This window comes from Oncorhynchus tshawytscha, linkage group LG28, assembly GCF_018296145.1.
Source record: "Oncorhynchus tshawytscha isolate Ot180627B linkage group LG28, Otsh_v2.0, whole genome shotgun sequence".
Taxonomy (NCBI): Eukaryota; Metazoa; Chordata; class Actinopteri; order Salmoniformes; family Salmonidae; genus Oncorhynchus; species Oncorhynchus tshawytscha.
The window spans coordinates 17,639,725-17,661,688 of NC_056456.1; the positions used below are offsets into that span (position 1 = coordinate 17,639,725).

The 21,964-nt window shown below is 42.0% G+C and overlaps 1 protein-coding gene across 2 annotated transcripts; it reads left to right on the forward strand.

The window, feature by feature from the left end:
* The first annotated feature begins 6,925 nt into the window (after positions 1 to 6,925).
* On the forward strand, positions 6,926 to 21,520 carry LOC112226847 (desmocollin-2). Of its 2 annotated transcripts, none has more exons than XM_024391449.2 (16): positions 6,926 to 7,061; positions 11,413 to 11,503; positions 11,703 to 11,902; positions 12,030 to 12,134; positions 12,992 to 13,147; positions 13,300 to 13,444; positions 13,645 to 13,799; positions 13,926 to 14,060; positions 14,212 to 14,397; positions 14,618 to 14,865; positions 15,186 to 15,328; positions 16,775 to 16,999; positions 17,325 to 17,546; positions 17,775 to 17,890; positions 18,021 to 18,365; positions 18,679 to 21,520. In XM_024391449.2, the coding sequence occupies exons 1-16, from the start codon at positions 7,035 to 7,037 to the stop codon at positions 18,877 to 18,879; spliced, it is 2,700 nt and encodes an 899-aa protein (XP_024247217.1). In that variant the 5' UTR covers positions 6,926 to 7,034; the 3' UTR covers positions 18,880 to 21,520. The 2 variants fall into 2 exon arrangements, with proteins under 2 accessions (XP_024247217.1, XP_024247216.1); XM_024391448.2 differs by lacking the exon at positions 6,926 to 7,061 and adding an exon at positions 7,234 to 7,745.
* Positions 21,521 to 21,964: the final 444 nt, after the last annotated feature.

Below are 21,964 nucleotides of genomic sequence, written 5' to 3' on the forward strand. Positions count from 1 at the left end.
GGCGCCGGGCAGACTGGCGGCGCCGGGCAGACTGACGACGCTGGGCAGACTGGCGGTGCTGGGCAGACTGACGACGCTGGGCAGACTGACGACGCTGGGCAGACTGGCGATGCTGGGCAGACTGGCGATGCTGGGCAGACTGATGGCGCTGGGCAGACTGGCGATGCTGGGCAGACTGGCGATGCTGGGCAGACTGGCGATGCTGGGCAGACTGATGGCGCTGGGCAGACTGGCGATGCTGGGCAGACTGGGGGTACTGGCGGCGCTGGGCAGACTGGCGGCACTAGCTGCTCCATATAGGCTGACAGCTCTGGCGGCTTCTTACAGACTGACCGCTCTGGCGGCTCCGTGCTGACTGGCAGCTCCTTGCAGACTGGCAGCTCCTTGCAGACTGGCAGCTCCTTACAGACTGACAGCTCCGTGCAGACTGACAGCTCCGTGCAGACTGACAGCTCCGTGCAGACTGGCTGCTCCATGCAGACTGGCTGCTCCATGCAGACTGACAGCTCTGGCTGCTTCATGCAGACTGACAGCTCTGGCTGCTCCATGTAGACTGGCTGCTTCATGCAGACTGGCAGCTCGGGCTGCTTCATGTAGACTGACAGCTCTGGCTGCTCCATGCGGACTGACAGCTCTGGCTGCTCCATGTAGACTGACTGCTTCATGCAGACTGGCAGCTCGGGCTGCTTCATGTAGACTGACAGCTCTGGCTCCTCCATGCAGACTGACAGCTCTGACTGCTCCATGCAGACTGACAGCTCTGGCTGCTTCATGCAGACTGGCAGCTCTGGCTGCTCTATGTAGACTGGCTGCTTCATGCAGACTGGCAGCTCGGGCTGCTTCCTGTAGACTGACAGCTCTGGCTGCTCCATGCGGACTGACAGCTCTGGCTGCTCCATGCAGACTGACAGCTCTGGCTGCTCCATGCGGACTGACAGCTCTGGCTGCTCCATGCGGACTGACAGCTCTGGCTGCTCCATGTAGACTGGCTGCTTCATGCAGACTGGCAGCTCGGGCTGCTTCATGTAGACTGACAGCTCTGGCTGCTCCATGTAGACTGGCTGCTTCATGCAGACTGGCAGCTCGGGCTGCTTCATGTAGACTGACAGCTCTGGCTGCTCCATGCAGACTGACAGCTCTGACTGCTCCATGCAGACTGACAGCTCTGACTGCTCCATGCAGACTGACAGCTCTGACTGCTCCATGCAGACTGACAGCTCTGGCTGCTTCATGCAGACTGGCAGCTCTGGCTGCGCTGAACAGGCGGGAGACTCCTGCAGCGCTGTGTCGGAGGAAGGCTCTGGCTGCGCTAAACAGGCGGAAGACTCCGGCAGCGCTGGAGATGAGGAAAGCTCTAACAGCGCTAGATAGGCGTGAGACTCCGGCAGCGCAGGAGAGGAGAAAGGCTCTGGCTGCGCTAAACAGGCGGGAGGCTCCGGCAGCGCTGTAGAGGAGGAAGGCTCTGGCTGCGCTGAACAGGCGGGAGGCTCCGGCAGCGCTGTAGAGGAGGAAGGCTCTGGCTGCGTTAAACAGGCGGGAGACTCCAGCAGCGCAGGAGAGGAGAAAAGCGCTGGCTGCGCTGAACAGGCGAGGCACACTGAAGGCCTGGTGCGTGGTGCTGGAACTGGTGGTACTGGATCGAGGACACGCACAGGAAGCCTGGTGCGGGGAGCTGCTACCGGAGGGCTGGGGTGTGGAGGTGGTACTGGATAGACCGGACCGTGCAGGCGCACTGGAGCTCTTGAGCACCGAGCCTGCCCAACCTTACCTGGCTCGATGCCCACTCTAGCCCGGCCGATACGAGGAGCTGGAATATACCGAACCGGGCTGTGCACCCGCACTGGAGACACCGTGCGCTCCACAGCATAACACGGTGCCTGCCCGGTCTCTCCAGCCCCCGGTAAGCACAGGGAGTTTGCGCAGGTCTCCTACCTGGCATAGCCATACTCCCTGTAAGCCCCCAAGAAATTTTTGGGGCTGACTCTCGGGCTTCCATCCGCTCTGCCGTGCTAGCTCCTCATAATGCCGCCTCTCTGCTTTTGCTGCCTCCAGCTCGGCTTTGGGGCGACAATAATCTCCAGGCTCATTCCAGGGTCCTTTACCGTCCAATTCCTCCTCCCATGTCCATAACTCCAGGTGGTGCAACCTCTCCCACTGTAGCTGCTGCTGCTCCTGCTGCTGCTGCCTCTGTTGCCTCTTCTCCTGTTGCTCCTTTGGGCGGCTACACTCCCCTGGTTTAGCCCAGGGTCCTCTCCCGTCGAAGATCTCCTCCCATGACCAGAAATCCTTGGTGAGCATCTCCTTTTCGGCTGCTCCTGCCTGTTGACACGCCGCTTGGTCCGTTGGTGGTGGGTGATTCTGTAACGGTTTTCTAGTGGTGATGAAAGAGAGTCGGACCAAACTGCAGCGTGTCGATTGCGATCCATGTTTAATATAACAAAAAAACACGAACTTACAAAAAACAATAAACGAAACCGAAACAGCCTATCTGGTGCAAACTAACAACGAGTACACATAGGACACTAAGGACAATCACCCACGACAAACTCAAAGAATATGGCTGCCTAAATATGGTTCCCAATCAGAGACAACGATAAGCACCTGCCTCTGATTGAGAACCACTCCAGACAGCCATAGACCTTGCTAGACAACCCACTAAGCTACAATCCCAATACCACCACCAAAACCCCAAGACAAACACACCACAATTACAAAAACCCCATGCCACACCCTGGCCTGACCAAATACATAAAGATAAACACAAAATACTTTGACCAGGGCGTGACATCAGCGGTGGCCAACGCTCTTGGAGAGCTATACATTCACCTCTAGGCAGGATTTTCTATGGTCCTATTTTAAAGCGATAGTTCACCAAAATGAATTACATATTTACATTTGTTTCTTATGGACAAGGAGAAACTGAAATCCATCCTATGGTTAGCCACTGCTACCAACAGTTAATATGAGCCATTTCTAACCAAAAACCAAAGTAATTCAATGTCCCCCAGTTAGCATACTCCAATTTTCATGGCAAATTTATTTCAAAGTACCTTCAAACCAAGTGGTCAAATGGTTTGTGTGTATTCAACTTTAAAAGAATCATGTATTTGTATTTTTTATTCCACCCTATTCATGGGCCTATAGCCATGTGAAAATATGTTGAATAGCAGGAAATTAGCTTTAAAACTAGTGGAGCCAATGGCATTCACGTTAGGAAATCTCACTCCAAGCTCTATTCAAACGTTGGCATGCCTGTATTATGAGAGAAAGAAATAGGAACATGTCATGTATGTGATCTTCATTTCCCTGGAACCGTCACAGCAGCTGTAGAAAATGCTGATCATAGGTTTGTTGAATGGAAAGACACTTTGCATGATAGCTGCGTTAAGGATTACATTAACCATACAACATATTTTAATCTCTCCTCTTCTCTTCAGAACAAATCAAAATGGTAGGGGCTTGGATGTGGATGTGATTAAATGTATCTGACCCTATTTCCAAGGAATTACAAAAGAGTTACAAAAGCTCTAGTGATTAGAAATCCACTATCTCAATATACAATAAACATATTTCTCATACAAAAGAGGCCAAACCCTGAGTGACATTTCAAATGTTTACTCGGGGAAGATGTACCAGTTGAATGCATACATTCGATGCATACCCTTAGCACTCAAACCGTCCCTACTACAAATGTGTACTTCAGTACTTTTCCATCATCCAGGATTTCTCCATGCTCCTCTGTGCATATCACAGGACTTCTTATCAGTCACGAGAAGCCTTGAGTTATTGGGAGTACACATTCCTACAGTTCACTGCAGTCCACTAAATACACTGAACAAAAATATAAACGCAACATGTAAAGTGTTGGTCCCATGTTTCATGAGCTGAAATAAAAGATCACCAACATTTTTGATACGCACAAAAAGCTTATTTCTATCAAATTTTGTTCATAAATGTGTTGACATCCCTGTTATGCCAATATAAATAAAATAAAATCTGATTTTATTTGTCACATATGCATGGTTAGCAGATGTTAATGCGAGTGTAGCGAAATGCTTGTGCTTCTAGTTCCGACAATGCAGTAATAACCAACGAGTAATCTAACCTAACAATTTCACAACAACTACCTTATACACACAAGTGTAAAGGAATAATTCATCCACCTGACAGGTGTGGCATATCAAGATGCTGATTAAAAGCATGAGGGGTGCTGAGGGTTATTTCTGTCTATAATGAAGCCCTTTTGTTTGGAAAAACTCATTCTGATTGGCTGGGCCACACTCGCCAATGGGTGGGCCTATAACCTCCCAGGCCCATCCATGACTGTGCCCTTGCTCAGTCATGTGAAATCCATAGATTAGGGCCCACTGAATTTATTTCAAATTACTGATTTCCTTATACTGTGTGAACTGTAACTCAGTCAAATCTTTGAAATTGTTGCATGTGGCATTCATATTTTGGTTCAGTATAATTACACTTCTATACACAAAGAGCTTAAACCTAACACTACGTTCAATATCTAAGGATACGTAAAAACTAGATATTAATACTAGGAGGATATAATTATATAAAAGAGTAAAGACATAAAATATATATAATAATTAGTTCAGTAGTCAAATTTGGCTTAACAAATCACACAATAATTTACATGGGCTAACTCTGTGTGAAATAATACAGGTTGACATGATTTTTGAATGACTAACCCTTCCTCTGTCCCCTATACATCTCCTGTATCTGTAAGGTCCCTCAATCAGGTATTGAATTTCAAGAACAAATTCAACTAAAACGACCAGGAAACTTTTCGAAAGCCTCATTAAAGAAGGGCAGTGATTGGTAGATGGATAACACTAACAAATCAGACATTGAACATCTTTTTAAGCATAGTCAAATGATTAATTATGCTGTGGGTTATATATTAAACCACCCAGACACATCAAAGATAGTCATCCTTCTGAACTGAACAGCAGGACAGGAATGAAACTGCTCAAGGATGTTATCATGAGGCCATTGGTGATTTTAAAACAGCTACACATATTGCACAATCCAGGTGTGCAAAGCTCTTAGGGACTTACCGAAGAACACTCACAGCTGTAATTGATGCCAATGGTGTTCCTAACATGTACTGACTCAGGGAGCTGAATAATTATGCAACAACTATATTTTTTGTTATTACATTTATATTACAAACTGTTGTACTTTTTTGTGTAGATTGCTGACAATTAATTCAATTTCAATCCCACTTTGTAACACAATAAAATGTTAAGAAATCCAAGGTGATTGAATACTTTTGCAAGGCACTGTAAATCCATTGCATGGTGGGACAGTTGATAGGTGGGAACAAGCGCTTAAGGGGCATTCCATTTCAGACAATGACCCTTTGCCAATACGTTTCCCCCTGTCGGTAACATTTCTTCACAGTGCTTTCTCATGTTAAAATGTAACACAATTTACTTAGCATGTTTTGAGCAGCTTATGATCACATGTGAATAGAGCATCAATCACACTTGTATATTTTATTTTTTACAGACCAGGGGGGTGGACTACAGTAGGGTAACTTGGGGTAAAGCGAACCCCGGTGAAAGGCGCCTCTGCCTGTAATTCTCACAAAAAAACACTTTTTGTCATCCATTTTATTTCCCAACACCTTCCCTGGCTGCCACTACTCTTGCTTAACTAAAAATGTAATCTGTATCATCTCATCTAAATTAAACCAACAAAATGATTTGGAAATCAAATCATTAAAAAATAGTAATTTACAAAAAGTTACATATGAAGTTAGATCTATAAACGTTTTATATATACCAGTAGGGCAGACTAAAGATAAGTAATTCACCTGTTAAGAAAGAAAAATTTTAATCAGTTTTTAATAAAGTTGTAATATTTTAAGTGATGTTTGGGCCCCTCCAGCGGGTAAAGATGCCCTCAGGGCAATCCAGTGCAAGTCAACGGTACCTACTGTATATTACCATTTTCCAAATCATGTATAAGCAACTTCATTTAGTTTCACAATCAATTTGTAGATACAATTTGATTTGGACATGAAGCTTGAAAATGAAAAACTTCATCATAGTGACGATATTTTTAGTGAGAGGTGCAATAACATTTTCTTTCGATATTTGATTTAATAAATCAAAATAAGATACGTAGAATTTAGTTTTTAAGAGTCAATTACTTAACATTTTTAAATAAAATGTATAAAATTGATTTTACTGAGGCATCTTGCCCCATGGGGACTAGGGCTGTGACAGTCATGGATTTGTGGTATGACGGTAATTGGCCAGCCAAATGACCGTGGTCACTGTAACAACCATTCGAATAGCAAACTTTTTATAAATATGTATTTATACATTTTGTCAAGACGTTGTTTCATACCCCTGCACATCGACTCGGTACTTGTACTTCCTGTACATAGCGGTCATTTTCTACTCCCTATATGTAGCCATGTTATTCTTATTTGTTATTCACTGTGTCACTATTTCTATTTATTTATCCTATCCTTAACTCTGCATTGTTGGAAAAGGACCGGTAGGTAAGTACTTCAGTGTTGGTCTACACCTGTTGTCTACGAAGCATGTGACAAATAAATTGGGATTTTATTTAATTTGAACCCAACTCAATTTAAATCTACTGAAAAAAAAGCATAATCTGCTATGGTCAAATATACAGTATATAATAAATTAGTGCCAGTATATTTTCCCATTGGTCACAATTGTTACCGCTAAGATATGTTCATATACCACGTGCATCATGGATTCAATGTATTGAAAATGAAGGTACATAAACTACAATGAAAATCTTTAACAAATGTAACAATGTATTTGTTTTTTAAACTTTTAAATACAGACTATTGGTGTCAAATTCGTCTGTGCACGCTGACTGCAATCTGTTTTAGTAAGGGGAGTGGGATAGTCTTGAACGGCATTGTTGGTTAAGGGCTTGAAAGCATTTCACGGTACGGTCTACACTTGTTGTATTCGGCGCATGTGACAAAACTATTTTATTTGACCCGGTGTCCAAGTAGGCTACATGTAGCTATGTGTGTAGAAAACATTTCACCACAGGTAAGACATTTAACTTGTTTAGTATAGTCAGTTTATAACTCCACTCACTACTTGTAGCTGCTTGTTTGTGTTGTTGGTCTTGGCTAGCTTAATGTTCCGGTCGGCAGCTAGCACCGTCATGAAAAGGGGCATGAGGGTTTTTCGAAGTAGTGAGAACGCTAGGGAGCAGGCAATGTTGCCCTTTAGACATGTTGCCCTTTTCTTAGATGTAGTTGTATAATTGACTAAAACAAACAGACAAGAAAATTGCGTTTGAAAAGGGTGCAGTTTTTGCTGTGAGCCAACAGGTTGTTTTCCCCCCAGGAAGGCTGGGCATGACCTCCATCTAATTCCTACTGACGATTGCTAGAGGGGGAGTATCTCATCCCTAGACTACGAATGGGTCATCGACATGCAGGATAGTGAGTAATCGCGGGCGTGGGAGCATGCATTCATTTCTACGGTCATATTAGAACAAACGAAATCGTCATTCCGCTACCGGCAATGCCAGTCGCCATAAGGACAAAATGAGGGTACTGTAATTGATTGACGTAAAGAATATCCACCATCTCAATCCCGCCACTTGACAGAACAACTTTGAGTTATTGTTATTGCGTGTTTAACCGTGTCTAGTCGGATACAGTGTTTCGAATTGCGACAACAAAAATGGCACCGAATTTACCTGTACATTTATGCATCTTTTTGGTAAGTAAGTCAATTCTATTAAATTAGTGTTTCTGTATATTTCACATTTGATTTTGATACATCACCTGCTCAAGTTTCTATTAATGTAATTGAATTTGCAAACTTTGTAGCCAAACTTTGACTTTACAGTGTTGCATAGCCTGGGAATATGTTTTTTTTTTTTTGGGGGCTTCATAGGTCAGTTAATACAGGACTACTAAAGGCCCAGTGCAGTACGTTTGTGATTTATTTTTTATTTTTTTAATTGTATACATGTTCCCATGTTACAGATGGCATTGGTCCACTAATACAGGACTAGTAAAGGCCCAGCGCTCTACTTTTGTGAGGAAAAAATAAATATATATACAGTACCAGTCAAAAGTTTGGACACACCTACTCATTCAAGGTTTATTTTTTATTTTTTACTATTTCCTACATTGTAGAATAATAGTGAAGACATCAAAACTATGAAATAATGGATATGGAAACATGTAGTAACCAAAAACGTGTTAAACAAATCTAAATATATTAGATTTGAGATTCTTGAAAGTGGCCACCCTTTGCCTTGATGACAGCTTTACACACTTTTGGCATTCTCTCAACCAGCTTCATGAGGTAGTCACCTGGAATGCGTTTCAATTAACAGGTGTGCCTTGTTAATTTGTGGAATTTCTTTCCTTAATGCTTTTAATGCATTTTAGCCAATCAAATGTGTTGTGACAAAGTAGGGGTTTTATACAGAAGAAAGCCCTATTTGGTAAAAGAACAAGTCCATATTATGGAAAGAACAGCTAAAATAATCAAAGAGAAATGACAGTCCATCATTACTTTGAAGACATGAAGGTCAGTCAATACAGAACATTTCAATAACTTTGAAAGTTTCTTCAAGTGCAGTCACAAAAACCATCAAGCACTATGATGAAACTGGCTCTCATGAGGACCGCCACAGGAAAGGAAGACCCCGAGTTACCTCTGCTGCAGAGGATACGTTCATTAGAGTTACCAGCCTCAGAAATTGCAGCCCAAATAAATGCTTCACAGAGTTCAAGTTACAGACACATCTTAACATCAACTGTTCAGAGGAGACTGCGTTAATCAGGCCTTCATGGTCGAAATTTGCTGCAAAGAAACCTCTACTGAAGGACACCAATGAGAAGAGACTTGCTTGGGCCAAGAAACATGAGCAATGGACATTAGACCGTTGGAAATCTGTCCTTTGTTCTGATGAGTCCAAATTTGAGATTTTTGGTCCCAACCACTGTGTCTTTGTGAGACGCAGAGTAGGTGAACGGATGATCTCAATACATATTAGAATCACCTTTGGTAGTGATTACAGCTGTGAGTCTTTCTGGGTAAGTCTCTAAGAGCTTTGCACACCTGGATTGTACGATTTCTGGCCATTATTCTTAAAAAAAAAATATTCAAGCACTGTCATGTTGCTCATTGCTAGTGTCGTCGAAACTCTAATCAATAAGGAGATACTTGTCATTTCTTCAAACAATCAACCTTTATTTGATAAGATTTGCAATAATGTAGCTGGTCAACCCTACACTCTGAGGTGGAAGGCCGAGAGCTCAAATGAAACAAGGAGTACAGAAACCTTATATAGGCCCACCGTCTTACGCAAGAGTGTACAAAACGCATGATCTTGTTATGTGTACGTGTGTGGAGAACAGGACGAAACTGAAGTTAAAGTTACAAACTAACTGTGAATTTGGTCATCTCGTTCTGGAGCAACTGCTGGTTATTCTAATCTTCTAGTGAGGACAATAGGTGTCAAAGCAACAGGAAATCACTCCAGACATAGTTCCTCATAAAGTAGCCAGCAAGAGCCTTTTACGGTCTGCCTGGATGATGTATGGTTTCACTTACACACATTCACAAGCATGAACCTGTCGCCCAGCAACAGGCTCTATGACTGGTGTGCAGGATACAACACTTTGCTCTGTTTTAATATACTGAAAAGGAACCAGATCATTCCCTTCTGACTAACAGTTAAACCATAGGTTGCCCCAGTCAGCTCCTGACTGTGTGCCCAGAACATCATAGGGACCTAATTTCCTAGTTAGGTTTCTATGCTACACACTCACAAGACAAGTTAAAACAGGCCTATACTAATGAACGTACATATCTTCTATCTTATATGATCTCATTTCTTTAGCAATCTCAACCTTAATGCCTAAGCAACTAAGCTTCTGGAAAGATCTTCTAGTACACAAGCATCAGCAAGGTTTAACAAAAATGTCCCTTACACTAGACAGACATTCTCAAGTCTTGCCATAGATTTTCAAGCCGATTTCACTCAAATCTGTAGCTATGCCACTTAGGAACATTCACTGTCGTCTTGATAAGCAATTCCAGTGTATATTTGGCCGTGATGTTAGGTTATTGTCCTGCTGAAGGTGCATTTGTCTTCTAGTGTCTGTTGGAAAGCAGACTGAACCAGGTTATCCTCTAAGATTTTGCCTGTGCTTAGCTCTATTCAGTTAATTTGTATTAAAAAAAACTCCCTAGTCCTTGCCAATGACAAGCATACTCATAACATGATAAAGCCACCACCATGTGTGAAAAATATTAAGTGGTACTCAGTGATTTTGTGTTGGATTTGCTCCAAACATAATGCTTTGTATTCAAGGCAAAGTTCATTTCTTTGCCACATTTTTTTGCAGTTTTACTTTATTGCCTTATTGCAAACAGAATGCATCTTTTGTAATATTTTTTTTCTGTACAGGCTTCCTTCTTTTGCCTGTGTCGTTTAGGTTAGTATTGTTGAGCAACTACAGTACGATGTTGTTGGTCGGTCCTCAGTTTTCTCCTATTACATCCATTAAACTCTGTAACTGTTTTAAAGACACAATTGGCCTCATGGTGAAATCCCTGAGCGGTTTCCTTCCTCTCCTTCAACTAAGTTCGGCAGGACACCGGTATCTTTGTAGTGACTGGGTGTATTGATACACCATCCAAAGTCTAAGTAATAACTTTACCATGCTCTACGGGATATTTAATATCTGCTTTTTTTATACCCATCTACCAATAGGTGCCCTTCTTTGTGAGGCATTGGAAAACCACCCAGGTCTCTGTGGTTGAATCTGTGTTTGAAATTCACTGCTCGACTGAGAGACCTTACAGATAATTGTATGTGTGGGGTACAGAGATGAGGTAGTCATTCGAAAATAATGTTAAACACTATTATTGCACACACAGTGAGTCCATGCAACTTATTATGTGACTTGATAAGCACATTTTTACTCCTGAACTAATTTAGGCTTGCCATAACAATGAAGTTGAATAGTTATTGACTCAAGATATCTTGGCTTTTAATTAAATTAATTCATTTGTAAACATTTTGAAAAACATAGTTCCACTTTGACATTATGGAGTATTGTGTGTAGGCCAGTGACACAACATCTCAATTGAATCAATATTAAATCCATGCTGTAACACAACCAAATGTTGAACAAGTTAAAGGGTGTCAACACTTTTTGAAGGCACTGTACCTGTGCAGCCTATGCACTCCTTGAAAACGTCCATGTACACATTTAAATGTATATTCTTTTGGTTCATCTAGTACAAAGAACTGACAAGACAGAATATCCATGAATGCAGTACCATATTTATAACACAGCTTTTGTATGATATGCCACCTGTTAGAATGTATGAACAATATATCTCTCTCATGCAATTCCAGACCCTCTCATGTGTGGACTCCTGCTTCATCCCTGCCTCCATACAAGCAACAGTACCTCAGACAGTACAAATTGGACATGTTATTGCAAAAGGTCCTGCCATTCACAAATGTTTCCGTCCTGTCTAACTTTGAATGTACCTAATACTGAATGAAACAATCAATATAGTCATGAACTGTTTATAACCAGTTGACATCGTTAATCATAATCAAGTTATTGTGTTGTGGATGATCCATGTTTGTTTTTTAGTCCTTGTATAGTTGACAACGTTTCTTTCTCTCTCTTCGTTCAGTTGATGTGGACCAATGTGACACCATCACATTGCACTTTACAACTAGTGACCCCGACTTCACAGTACAACATGATGGCACTATAGTAACAGTCGCCATCACCATGGTACCAGCCAATGGCAGAACATTCTCAGTGCAGTTTCAGGACCCCAATGGTCAGAAGAGAGAAATTAATGTTTACCTTGTCCAGAACTCTAGCAAGGTAAGGTGGATTCTGCATGGGCTTATAGTACAAAGTATCATTTTTCAAAGAAGTATTGTTTTTGTGAAATTATCTATATCACATTGTTGACTTGTGACTTTGTGTGGTCTTTTTTCTGCTTTTTCAGGTATTGAAAGATGGCCTACTAAAGCGCTCCAAAAGACGTTGGAGTCCTCTGCCCTTCAACATCATAGAAAACCACGTTCCGCCATTTCCAAAGGACATTGATCTGGTAATGTCCTTAAAATAAGTCACAACTTGCATCACATTTCAGCACATTTTGTGTTTGAATATTGATATTAAACCTAAGCCATGTACATATTTTGTGTCATGTAACAAACTCCAATTTATCCTCTACATGTCCTTGCCTTTCTCCCACCCCCATGCTCCACTCTATTTCTCATTCGTTCTCACTTGGAGCTAATGCACATTCTGTACCTGTATGGTTCACGCCCTGTTCACACACCCAGACACAAACAGAGGGATCAGTTGGAGCATTTACTTAGTTGTTTTTTCTCCTTTTTAACCCTTCCCCTTCCTTTCTAACTACTGGGCTGGGTGTGCACTGTAATTGGATCTGTTGTAACCTGCATAGGGGAATACATATTAACACAAAATAACTTTTTCTAACAGTAGTCGAAAAGTATTGTGCTTTAGGCCTATTACCTGTAAGGCTTATGAGTATTTCTGTTATGCATAGCTCAATGCTTCACATTCTAAATTGTGCAATTTCTTAACCTGAGCAGGCACGCGCACAGATAGGGCTCTACCTGAGCAGAGCACATGCCCCTTTGTCCTTCTAGTCACTAAAGTGCCCTTTTGGGTGGTGGTATAATTTTGTATTCATTTTTTTGTCATTGTTGTTCGTAACCCACTGCCCGCAAGTCATTGTCAAGTTCACAATTTGTGATAATGAGTGAGAGTGTTGCTGCACAAATAAATAGGCTTATGCTCAAATATGTTAAAATTGTCATTTTGAGCACCTGCCCCATGAAAGGTCTGTGCACGGCCTTGAACCAGGGTGATGTTATTATCCCACTGCTTGTTGAAGCTTGACCGCAAATAATACTTGATTGTTTCCTGGTCCAGATTGCATCTGATTCGTCGGCCACTCGCAGTGTGTACTACACCATCAGTGGGCCTGGAGTGACAGAGGAGCCTGTGGGTGTGTTCAGTGTGGTGATGGAGACTGGGATGTTGAGGGTCAACAAAGTTGTCGACCGCGAGAGAACTCCTCAGTTTGTAGTGAGTAGTAAACAACAATTATTGCTTGCTTGCTTGAATAATTGATTGATTCTTTATCTGTGATGTTAACAAGACAATTGTACTCTTGATACCGTAGCACAGACAACACAAACAGTGTAAGCCATTTCTAAACTGAGTCCATCTTCCTCCAGTTTCAAGCCAGAGTGTTTGACAGATACACCAACCAGGAGACAGATCTACCATTACCCATCACAGTGAATGTAGACGATGTGAACGACAATGCACCAACTTTCACTGGCCTACTTCAGTTTACTGTGCTGGAGCAAAGCAAAGCAGGTGAGAAACACATAGCTGAAATAAGAAATACCAGAGTGCCCGTAGCCTCTGCAATACAGTACATGGAAAAAGTGACATACGTTTCACAAGTTAGTCAATTTTCTGAGCAATTTGTGCACACATCCAGACATTGACCTTTTGTAACGGGAACTTGTGGATGTGAACTAATAGCCGGTGTGTTGTGATACGTTGTACTGCAGGGACGATGGTGGGGATGGTGAATGCCACAGACATAGACGAGCGTGGTACAGACCACACTAAGATCAGGTACTCCCTCCTCTCTGGGACTAACCTGTTCTACATTAACCCAGAGACGGGAGTCATCAGCACCAAAACAGACACCCTCGACAGAGAGGTCAGTCCCATCGCTGTATCTTTAAAAAAATATCTCACTTACAGTTTTCCAGGGTTCCACGTTGTTGATCACGGCTATCATTGCTTAAATTATTGATCTAAATGTATGTTTGTATTTGTTTTTCAGGTGAATGATAATTATTTGGTGACAGTTGAAATCAGAGACATGAATGGAGCTCTGAATGGTCTATTCAACACAGCCACAGCCACCATTGTGTTGGGTGATATCAACGACAACCCTCCCACATTCACAAAGACATCTGTACGTTTTCTTTGACAACTTTTTACAGTAGTGGTGTTTGTGTATTGCAGTTTATTCCGCAATGTAACAAAAAAGGCATGGATGTCCCAGTTTGTTTTATGAATACTCTGTTTGCTTTGGCCAAATAACTATATGTTACTTCCTTTTGCAGTACGATGTAAAAGTTAAAGAGAACCAAGGAGAGGGACTCATCCTCAGAATCCCCATTGAAGATAAGGACTTGGTGAAGACACCAAACTGGAACACTGAGTTTGTCATCCAAAAGGGGAATGAAAACGGGAACTTCAGGATTGAAAGAGACCCCAAAACGAATGAAGGACTAATTTACCTAATAAAGGTGAGCTGGTACTCACAATGAACCTCTAATTCTTTATCTGATCATGACTTTCCATAGATGTCTTGCTAGTTATTTATAAAATGAAGCTAATCTATACATTTGGTGAACTATCCCATAACATAAAGACAGTCAAAATATTGAGCCAAAAGACTTCTTTGCGCATTGTCATTGACGGATGATGATACAGTAAAATAACACTATGTCCTTGCTGTGTCTCCAGCCTCTAGACTACGAGAAGACCAAGAACCTAAAGCTGGAGGTGTTGGCCCGTAACCAGGCTGAGCTGAGTGGGACCAAGGCCCAGTGGATGTCCATCCCTGTAGACGTCTCTGTAGTGGACGAGGACGAGGGACCAGAGTTCACCGCCCCCACCGTACTCTTCACAGTCAAGGAGAACACTCCTAACGACACCCTGATTGGGACCTACATAGCCATAGACCCAGAGACCAAGAGCAGCGCCGGCATCAAGTAAGACCCTAGTTTACCTTATTGATCTCACCAATAATTGACCTAGCCAGGTCCCAGATCTGTTTGTACTGTCTTGCCATAATTACAGGAGATGGCAAGACTGCACAAACAGATCTGGAACCAGGGTAGTACTGGCCTATTGTGTGACCATGTTGATAATAATCATAATAATAACAATAATATGATGTTATAACAAGTAAGGTCAGATTGTGTTTCAAAAGAAGATAGAGGAATGACATGTTTTTTTCTCACTCCAGCAGAATTGTACCGTTACACAAGAGAATGCTGTAAAAGTTCCTTCTCTCTCTGTTCCCTCTCAGGTATTACAAGGTCTCAGACCCTGCTTCATGGATCAAGGTAGATGAAAGCACCGGGCAGCTGAAGATCGCCAATAATATCGACAGGGAATCCCACTTTGTAACGAATGGCGTGTACAACGTCACTATGAAAGCTGTTGATGCCAGTAAGTAGATATTGTTTACAGTGTCTTAGTTAAATACACAATATATACAAAAGTATGTGGAAACCCCTTCAAAATGGTGGATTTGGCTATTTCAGCCACAGCTGTTGCTGACCGGTGTATAACATTGAGCACACAGCCATGCAATCTCCATAGACAAACATTGGAAGTGTAGTGGCCTTACTAAAGAGCTCAGTGACTTTCAACGTGGTATTGTCATAGGATGCCACCTTTCCAACAAGTCAGTTCATCAAATTTCTGCACTGCTAGAGCTTCTTCTGTCAACTGTAAGTGCTGTTATTTTGAAGTGGAAATATCTAGGAGCAACAATGGCTCGGCCGCGAAGTGGTAGGCCACACAAGCGGGACCACTGAGTGCTAAAGAGCCTAGCACTTAACAATCGTCTGTCCTCGGTTGCAACACTCACTACTGTGTTCCAAACTGCCTTTGGAAGCAACGTCAGTACAATAACTGTTGGTCGGGAGCTTCAGGAAATGGGTCTCCATGGCTGAGCAGCTGCACACAAGCCTAAGATCACCAGGCACAATGCCAGGAGTTGGCTGGAGTGGTGTAAAGCTCGCCGCCATTGGACTCTGGAGCAGTGGAAACCAGTTTTTCTGGATTGATGAATCACGCTGCCCCATCTGGCAGTCCGACTGATGAATCTGGGTTTGGCGGATGCCAGGAGAATGCTACCTGCCCCAATGCATATAGCCAACTATTAAAGTTCGGTGTAGGAGGAATAATGGTCTGGGGCTGTTTTCCATGGTTCAGGCTAGGCCCCTTAGTTCCAGTGAAGGGAAATCTTAAGGCTACAGCATACAATGACATTCTAGATGATTTTGTGAAATAGTTTGGGGAAGGCCCTTTGCTTTTTCAGCATGGCAATGCCCCCGTGCACACAGCGGTCCATACAGAAATGGTTTGTCGAGATCGGCGTGGAAGAACTTGACTGGTCTGCACAGAGCCCTGACCTAAACCCCATCGAACACCTTTGGGATGAATTGGAACAATAAGTCTGTGTTGTTTAAGTGACAAGATGAGGAGTATAGGAGTCACTCTATAACACCTGGTGTGACTTGGTATTTTATTAGGATCCCCAATAGCTATTGCGAAAGCGGCAGCTACTCTTCCTGGGGTCCACACAATACATTACATAATACAGCACATTAACGGACAAGAACAGCTCAAGGACAGAACCACATCTACCCTAGCTACTGGCCCTTATCTCTGTTTTGCATTTATAACAGGGAGTGACTACTAGGGAGATACCAGTACTGTATAGCATCTGTATTTCACTGAACTTTAAAGTTTATTGCTGAGTGTGATGAGTGTGATTATTGAATACATTGGAAATCTTACTCAGTCAAGCTCTCACAATAAAACCACAAAAGAAAACAGCAAGAATTGTTCATTGATATGTTATCGTGTTTCTTACTCTATTTTTAGGTCTCAAGACCGGTACAGGGACAGTGATTATTCAAGTGGAGGATGTGAACGACCACGTCCCAGTCATCCCCTCTAAAGACCTGGTGGTGTGTGAGAAGGATGGGGGAGAGATGGGCTCTGTGCTGGTGGTAGCAGAGGACAAAGACCGAGCTCCATTCGCCGCCCCCTTCAGCTTCAAACTGGGAGAGGAGCATGATGGGAGATGGGCTGTGAAGCGACTTAACGGTATGAAAATGATTCCTACCTCCGGACTCCGTTCCATCTCTATATAAATTGATATCTTGCATATGTGATTTAAAAAGTGAAGCAATTATTTAAATCTAAACAGAAAATGCGCATTTTATAGTGAGTAGTCAGTCTCATACATTCTTCAATACAACGTTAGAGCCAAAATACTCTAGAATGCAACATCACCAGAGCCACCTTACACAGCACCTAACTGACAATGAGTATTGTTTAGAGCCAGGAGTTTTTGTCCTTACAATGTAATCTCACCAGGAAAACTAGTGCCCAAACTCCTGTTCTTTACAACAGTGTATTTCCTTCTCAGACACTGCAGGGATGTTGGAGCACACCAAGGAGCTCCCTAATGGTCTGTATACTGTCCCCCTGATGGTCAAGGACCTACAGGGATTTGGAAAGACCCAGACGGTAACGGTCCGGATCTGCCGCTGCAGGAACGGAGCGTGTTTGGCCTACCAGAACTCCACGTCGCTGGGGGTGTGGGCCATCCTGGCCATGCTGCTGGCGCTGTGCCTGCTACTTCTTCTCTGTGAGTCTCTAATGTTTTATTATGTTCATTCATCTTATTTATGTAGGCCTGACAGGTTGGTGTCAGAGGCGTTAGACATTAGGTGAAGTCTTAAGCAGCTGATGACAGCTAGTATAACTTTGTTCCTTAGCAAATGGCTTGTGCTTCTTGTTCGTCAGACGAACCTGTGACCACTTTCGGACCATACATTTTGATTGAGCTACTTTTCTTTTTCGTTCTTTATTGCAGGTATCTTCTTTGCATTCATCTGTGTTACAAAGAATGAGAAAATGGAGCTGGAAGATATGGGAGACAGTGGCGGTATCCTCCTGAAGTCTAACATTGAGGCACCAGGGGATGCAGTGGTAAGTCTGTCATAATGACAGCATTACAAAACACATTTCTCATGTTCATGGAATATTAGCTAATTTCACTGTTATATCCTAATTTGTTTTTGGATGTTTTTTTTTCTTTCTCTGTAATATGGCTCCTCAGGATTCAAATCTCATCATCGTTCCTGCATCTGGGATTGACTCATCAGTGAAGGGATCCATGATTGACGTGGGGTGGGTGGGAGCTAAGAACTCTGGTATGATTGGAGGCCTGGGCGCTCAACAGAATCTGCTACAGGAGTCCGGCGGTGTCATAGTGACCGATATGGAGACCGGCTTCTCAGGCCAATACGAAAGCAGCCAATGCGTTGGACAATATGGCAGTGGACAATATGGCGGAGGTCAATATGGCGGTGGAAACATGACTTTTGACCACACACGTTTCATGAAATTCAACGACTCTGCAGCCTGGCACACTTGGCAAACGAACGGGCTGTTTTTACAACAGGTAAAGTGGTTGTAGAGAACTTGAGAAACAGCTCAAACAATGTCAATCGTTCTTCCTAATGGTAAAAGCCTAGACTATTCCCATCTGAAATGCTTTCTTACTTGCTAAATCCTGTGTTAGCTTTCATATATCTTGTCTGGTTGGTGAAATGTTGGTCTGTTCTCAGTGTAATACCTGTCAGTAATATCCTATGCAAAGATGTAATATTTTACCTACCATTGGACTAGTCCTTGGTTGCTCTCTATGGACTAATAACAAAATGCATTCTCCTTTCTTCACCTCATCTCTTACATTGTCTACCTGGTCTTTGCAGAAGTTGGCTTACCTAGGGACGAGGGAGGAGGGGCGATATGCCGATGACATCATCCACGCGTACGGCTTTGAGGGGGTGGGGTCTCCAGCCGGCTCGGTGGGCTGCTGCAGTGACCAAGGAAACCAGGAAGACCTGGACTTCCTAAACACATTGGGGCCAAAGTTCAAGACATTAGCTGAGGTCTGTAACAACAAGAAATGAACAAAGAGAATATAATGCAATATGTTTTATTACTGAAAGTGTACTCTTTTTCTGATAATACCATGAATTTTAGGAATCTGTTAAGAGGGTTGCTATGCTATCATTCAGAGTAAACACACTGAATTGCTCTAACTGTTTGTTAGTTCGACATTTTGCACTGGAAGGTACTATGTATTTACTTGTACAGCAAATTCCCCAGTGTTGAATGAACTCTGCGATTGTTAAATGTAACACTTTTTCAGAGTCTATACGGATCCACACTTTTTTCAGTGATATTAACATTTTAATGAATACCTGTAGTGTTAAGGTAACTCGTATTTGGGGTATGGTGTAAAGCCATATTTGCATATTTCCCAGTGTGCCTTACCTTTTCGAGTGAATTGTAGAGTTGTTAGTGACAAAGACATGGTCATTGCATTCATTCATTTTCAGTCCTGTGGCTTTCACCAAATAAAATTATTAACAGTGGCCCAAAACTCATAGTTTACAGGCCACATCAGGCGTGCATTCACATTATGCTGGCTTGCAAGGTGATGTCATTCCTATTGGAATCTAGCCAGAGTGTGGATATCCAAGAGTTTACATTTTTGATCACCCGTAGCCTGCATTCAGAATGACTGTCAGAGTTTGGAAAATTTGATAGATGAGACTACCTAAACCATCTAAACTGAAACAACCATTGCAATAAATCTAACTAACAGATTGAATTAGTTTAGAAAAAATTATGTTATTTATCTTTGTGTAGCTTAATATTCATTGATCAGTCAATGTACAGTACATGCAAACACACAGATATTGAAACAAACAATAATAAAAATAATAAACTGTAATAGAGCATGCTGGGAAATATGATAATGATGGCTGTGTTTTTAAGTGTTTTAATCACATTCAAATCTGGTTATTAACACCAACACTGGAGTTATTTTGCACCACTGAGTGTTCATTTCAATCCTTAACTAGAAATGTACATTAAATAATGTACATTGTGATTTTTAGCGCTAAAGATTTTTTTTTTTTTGGGGGGGGATTGGTCATGTTATTTTATTTGTGTATATTATGGTAAAGCCCCATGAAGTTTAGTATCGTAGAATCAAATGTTTGTTCATGTGACTCTAAAAACATGTGCCTTGAAGAATACATGAATATTTGATGAGATTATTCGATTTTTAAAATAACTTATGAATTTAGGTGGATGGGGTACAAACATTACACACTATTCTATATGAGTGTTGATTAGACTGCATTGGGGCTTCTATGTTTAATTGGTCACACTACGTTCGTCCCTTTAATCCATTCGATTCCTATGATTGATTGGCTGCAGAGAGTCTTGTGTTTAGACTAGAAACGAAGGTTATAGGTGCTTCTGTTTAAAATAAAAGGTTCTGGGTGCTACTTTTTAGAATATAATGTTCTGCCTGCTTCTGTTTAGAATAGAAGGTTCTGGGTGATTATTTTTAGAATAGAAGGTTCTGAAGAGACAGGTGCTGATACGGCCCATGGGGTTGATGAGACAGTGTCTGACAGTGAGTCAGTTCACACACTCAGCATGAGGCTGAGTGTGTGAACAGGGGGGGGTTTGAACCAGACAGACAGCCTGTGAGTATTCATAGCGACATGTTGTTCTATTGATTGATCCATAGAAAGGGAGATACCTAGTCAGTTGTACAACTGAATGAATTCAACTGAAATGTGTCAGAGAGGTGTGGGAGGCTTCCTTTATCAACATCCACAGCGCACAGGGACAGTGGGTTAACTTTCTCAGGGGCAGAATGACCTATTTTTACCTTGTCAGCTCGGTTGCTGGCCCAACATTCTAACCACTAGGCTACCTGCCGCCCCCTATGACATTACTAGAGGTGCTATGTCATAAACCCTCAAAATTCGTTCCATAATGGGGCAAAAATGGCAGCTGTCTTGGTCAGGGAGAAATCCATAACTAGTCTAATAGGAATGAATGGCAGTAGAGGCATAGGTGATCTATTTCCTGATTTTACGTATGCAGAAAAATAAAAGTAAGGCATGTGATGTATCAGAAATTGTGTAATGTAATTATAGTCGACCTCAAATATTGTCATATAATTATAAATACAATGTATATGGGTTTTATACAAATGTTATGTGTAAATAGCCCCTAAATGTCTCAGATGTAGTTTTATTGGAAAGCAGTGAGTGCTAATATATGATACAATTTCGGTACTTGTTGCATTTACAACTTGTCTATGTCCCCTCATCAACTGATTGAAACCAGTGTATGGCTGTGAATTGACCACATTGTTTGAATGGAATGTTGGCATATTGGGAGTTAATTTAGAATCATTAATCTAAAACTGTTTGGCTAGCTAGCTAACACACATACAGTGCAGATAAATTCTCCACATTCATTGTTTTACACTATCTTATCAGAGCACTGGCATACTCCCTGACCAACATGGCTGACCTTTGGCCAATTTTTAGAAGGTTCATTTCCATTCTAGTATTCTAATTCCTAATTATATGGATTCATCAGCATTGTCATATGTTCATATTATTAATTTGGAATTCAATTACCAAACTGACCCATTTTGTAAATTAATCGTATTGCCTATTTCGTAAGTGTCAAATTTTGCTAATATGTTTTTTTAAGTAAATAATATAAAATACACTTGTTGTGTTATTCTCTTTGGTCATGCTGTTTTACTGTAAATACTTCATTTTAAGTAGAGAGAGAGAGAGAGAGTGAGGATGTGAGTGAGAGAGAGAGAGAGAGTGGATTAGCTTTGAAATATTGTTACTCATGCCTAGATAAGCCTGGTGAATGGTTAAGAGGGTGTGGTTCATTGTTCAGTACAGTACATATAGCCTTGCACAATAACTGTAACATCACAAGGTACTGTAACTAAGGACACTTTATTCACCCTTGAACCATAGACTTAGACGACACACTGTATCTGTCCTATTGTGGCATCTGTGAGGGAACGGGCAGCGCCATTGAGGCCATCTACATTTTGAAGTAATGAATTTTCTTCTACTACTATGACTTGGTAAACAAACTGAATGGTTGCATACTTCCATCTGGAGTGTGTTTGAACAGGTTTGAACACCTGCA

Excerpts from the sequence above, each read along its gene's own strand:
- LOC112226847 (XM_024391448.2), top strand. The coding sequence starts at position 7,707 with ATGGCACCGAATTTACCTGTACATTTATGCATCTTTTTG. Across the intron at positions 13,445-13,644 it reads GCTGGAGCAAAGCAAAGCAG|GGACGATGGTGGGGATGGTG; the intron begins GTGAGAAACACA and ends GTTGTACTGCAG. Across the intron at positions 13,800-13,925 it reads CAGACACCCTCGACAGAGAG|GTGAATGATAATTATTTGGT; the intron begins GTCAGTCCCATC and ends TTTGTTTTTCAG.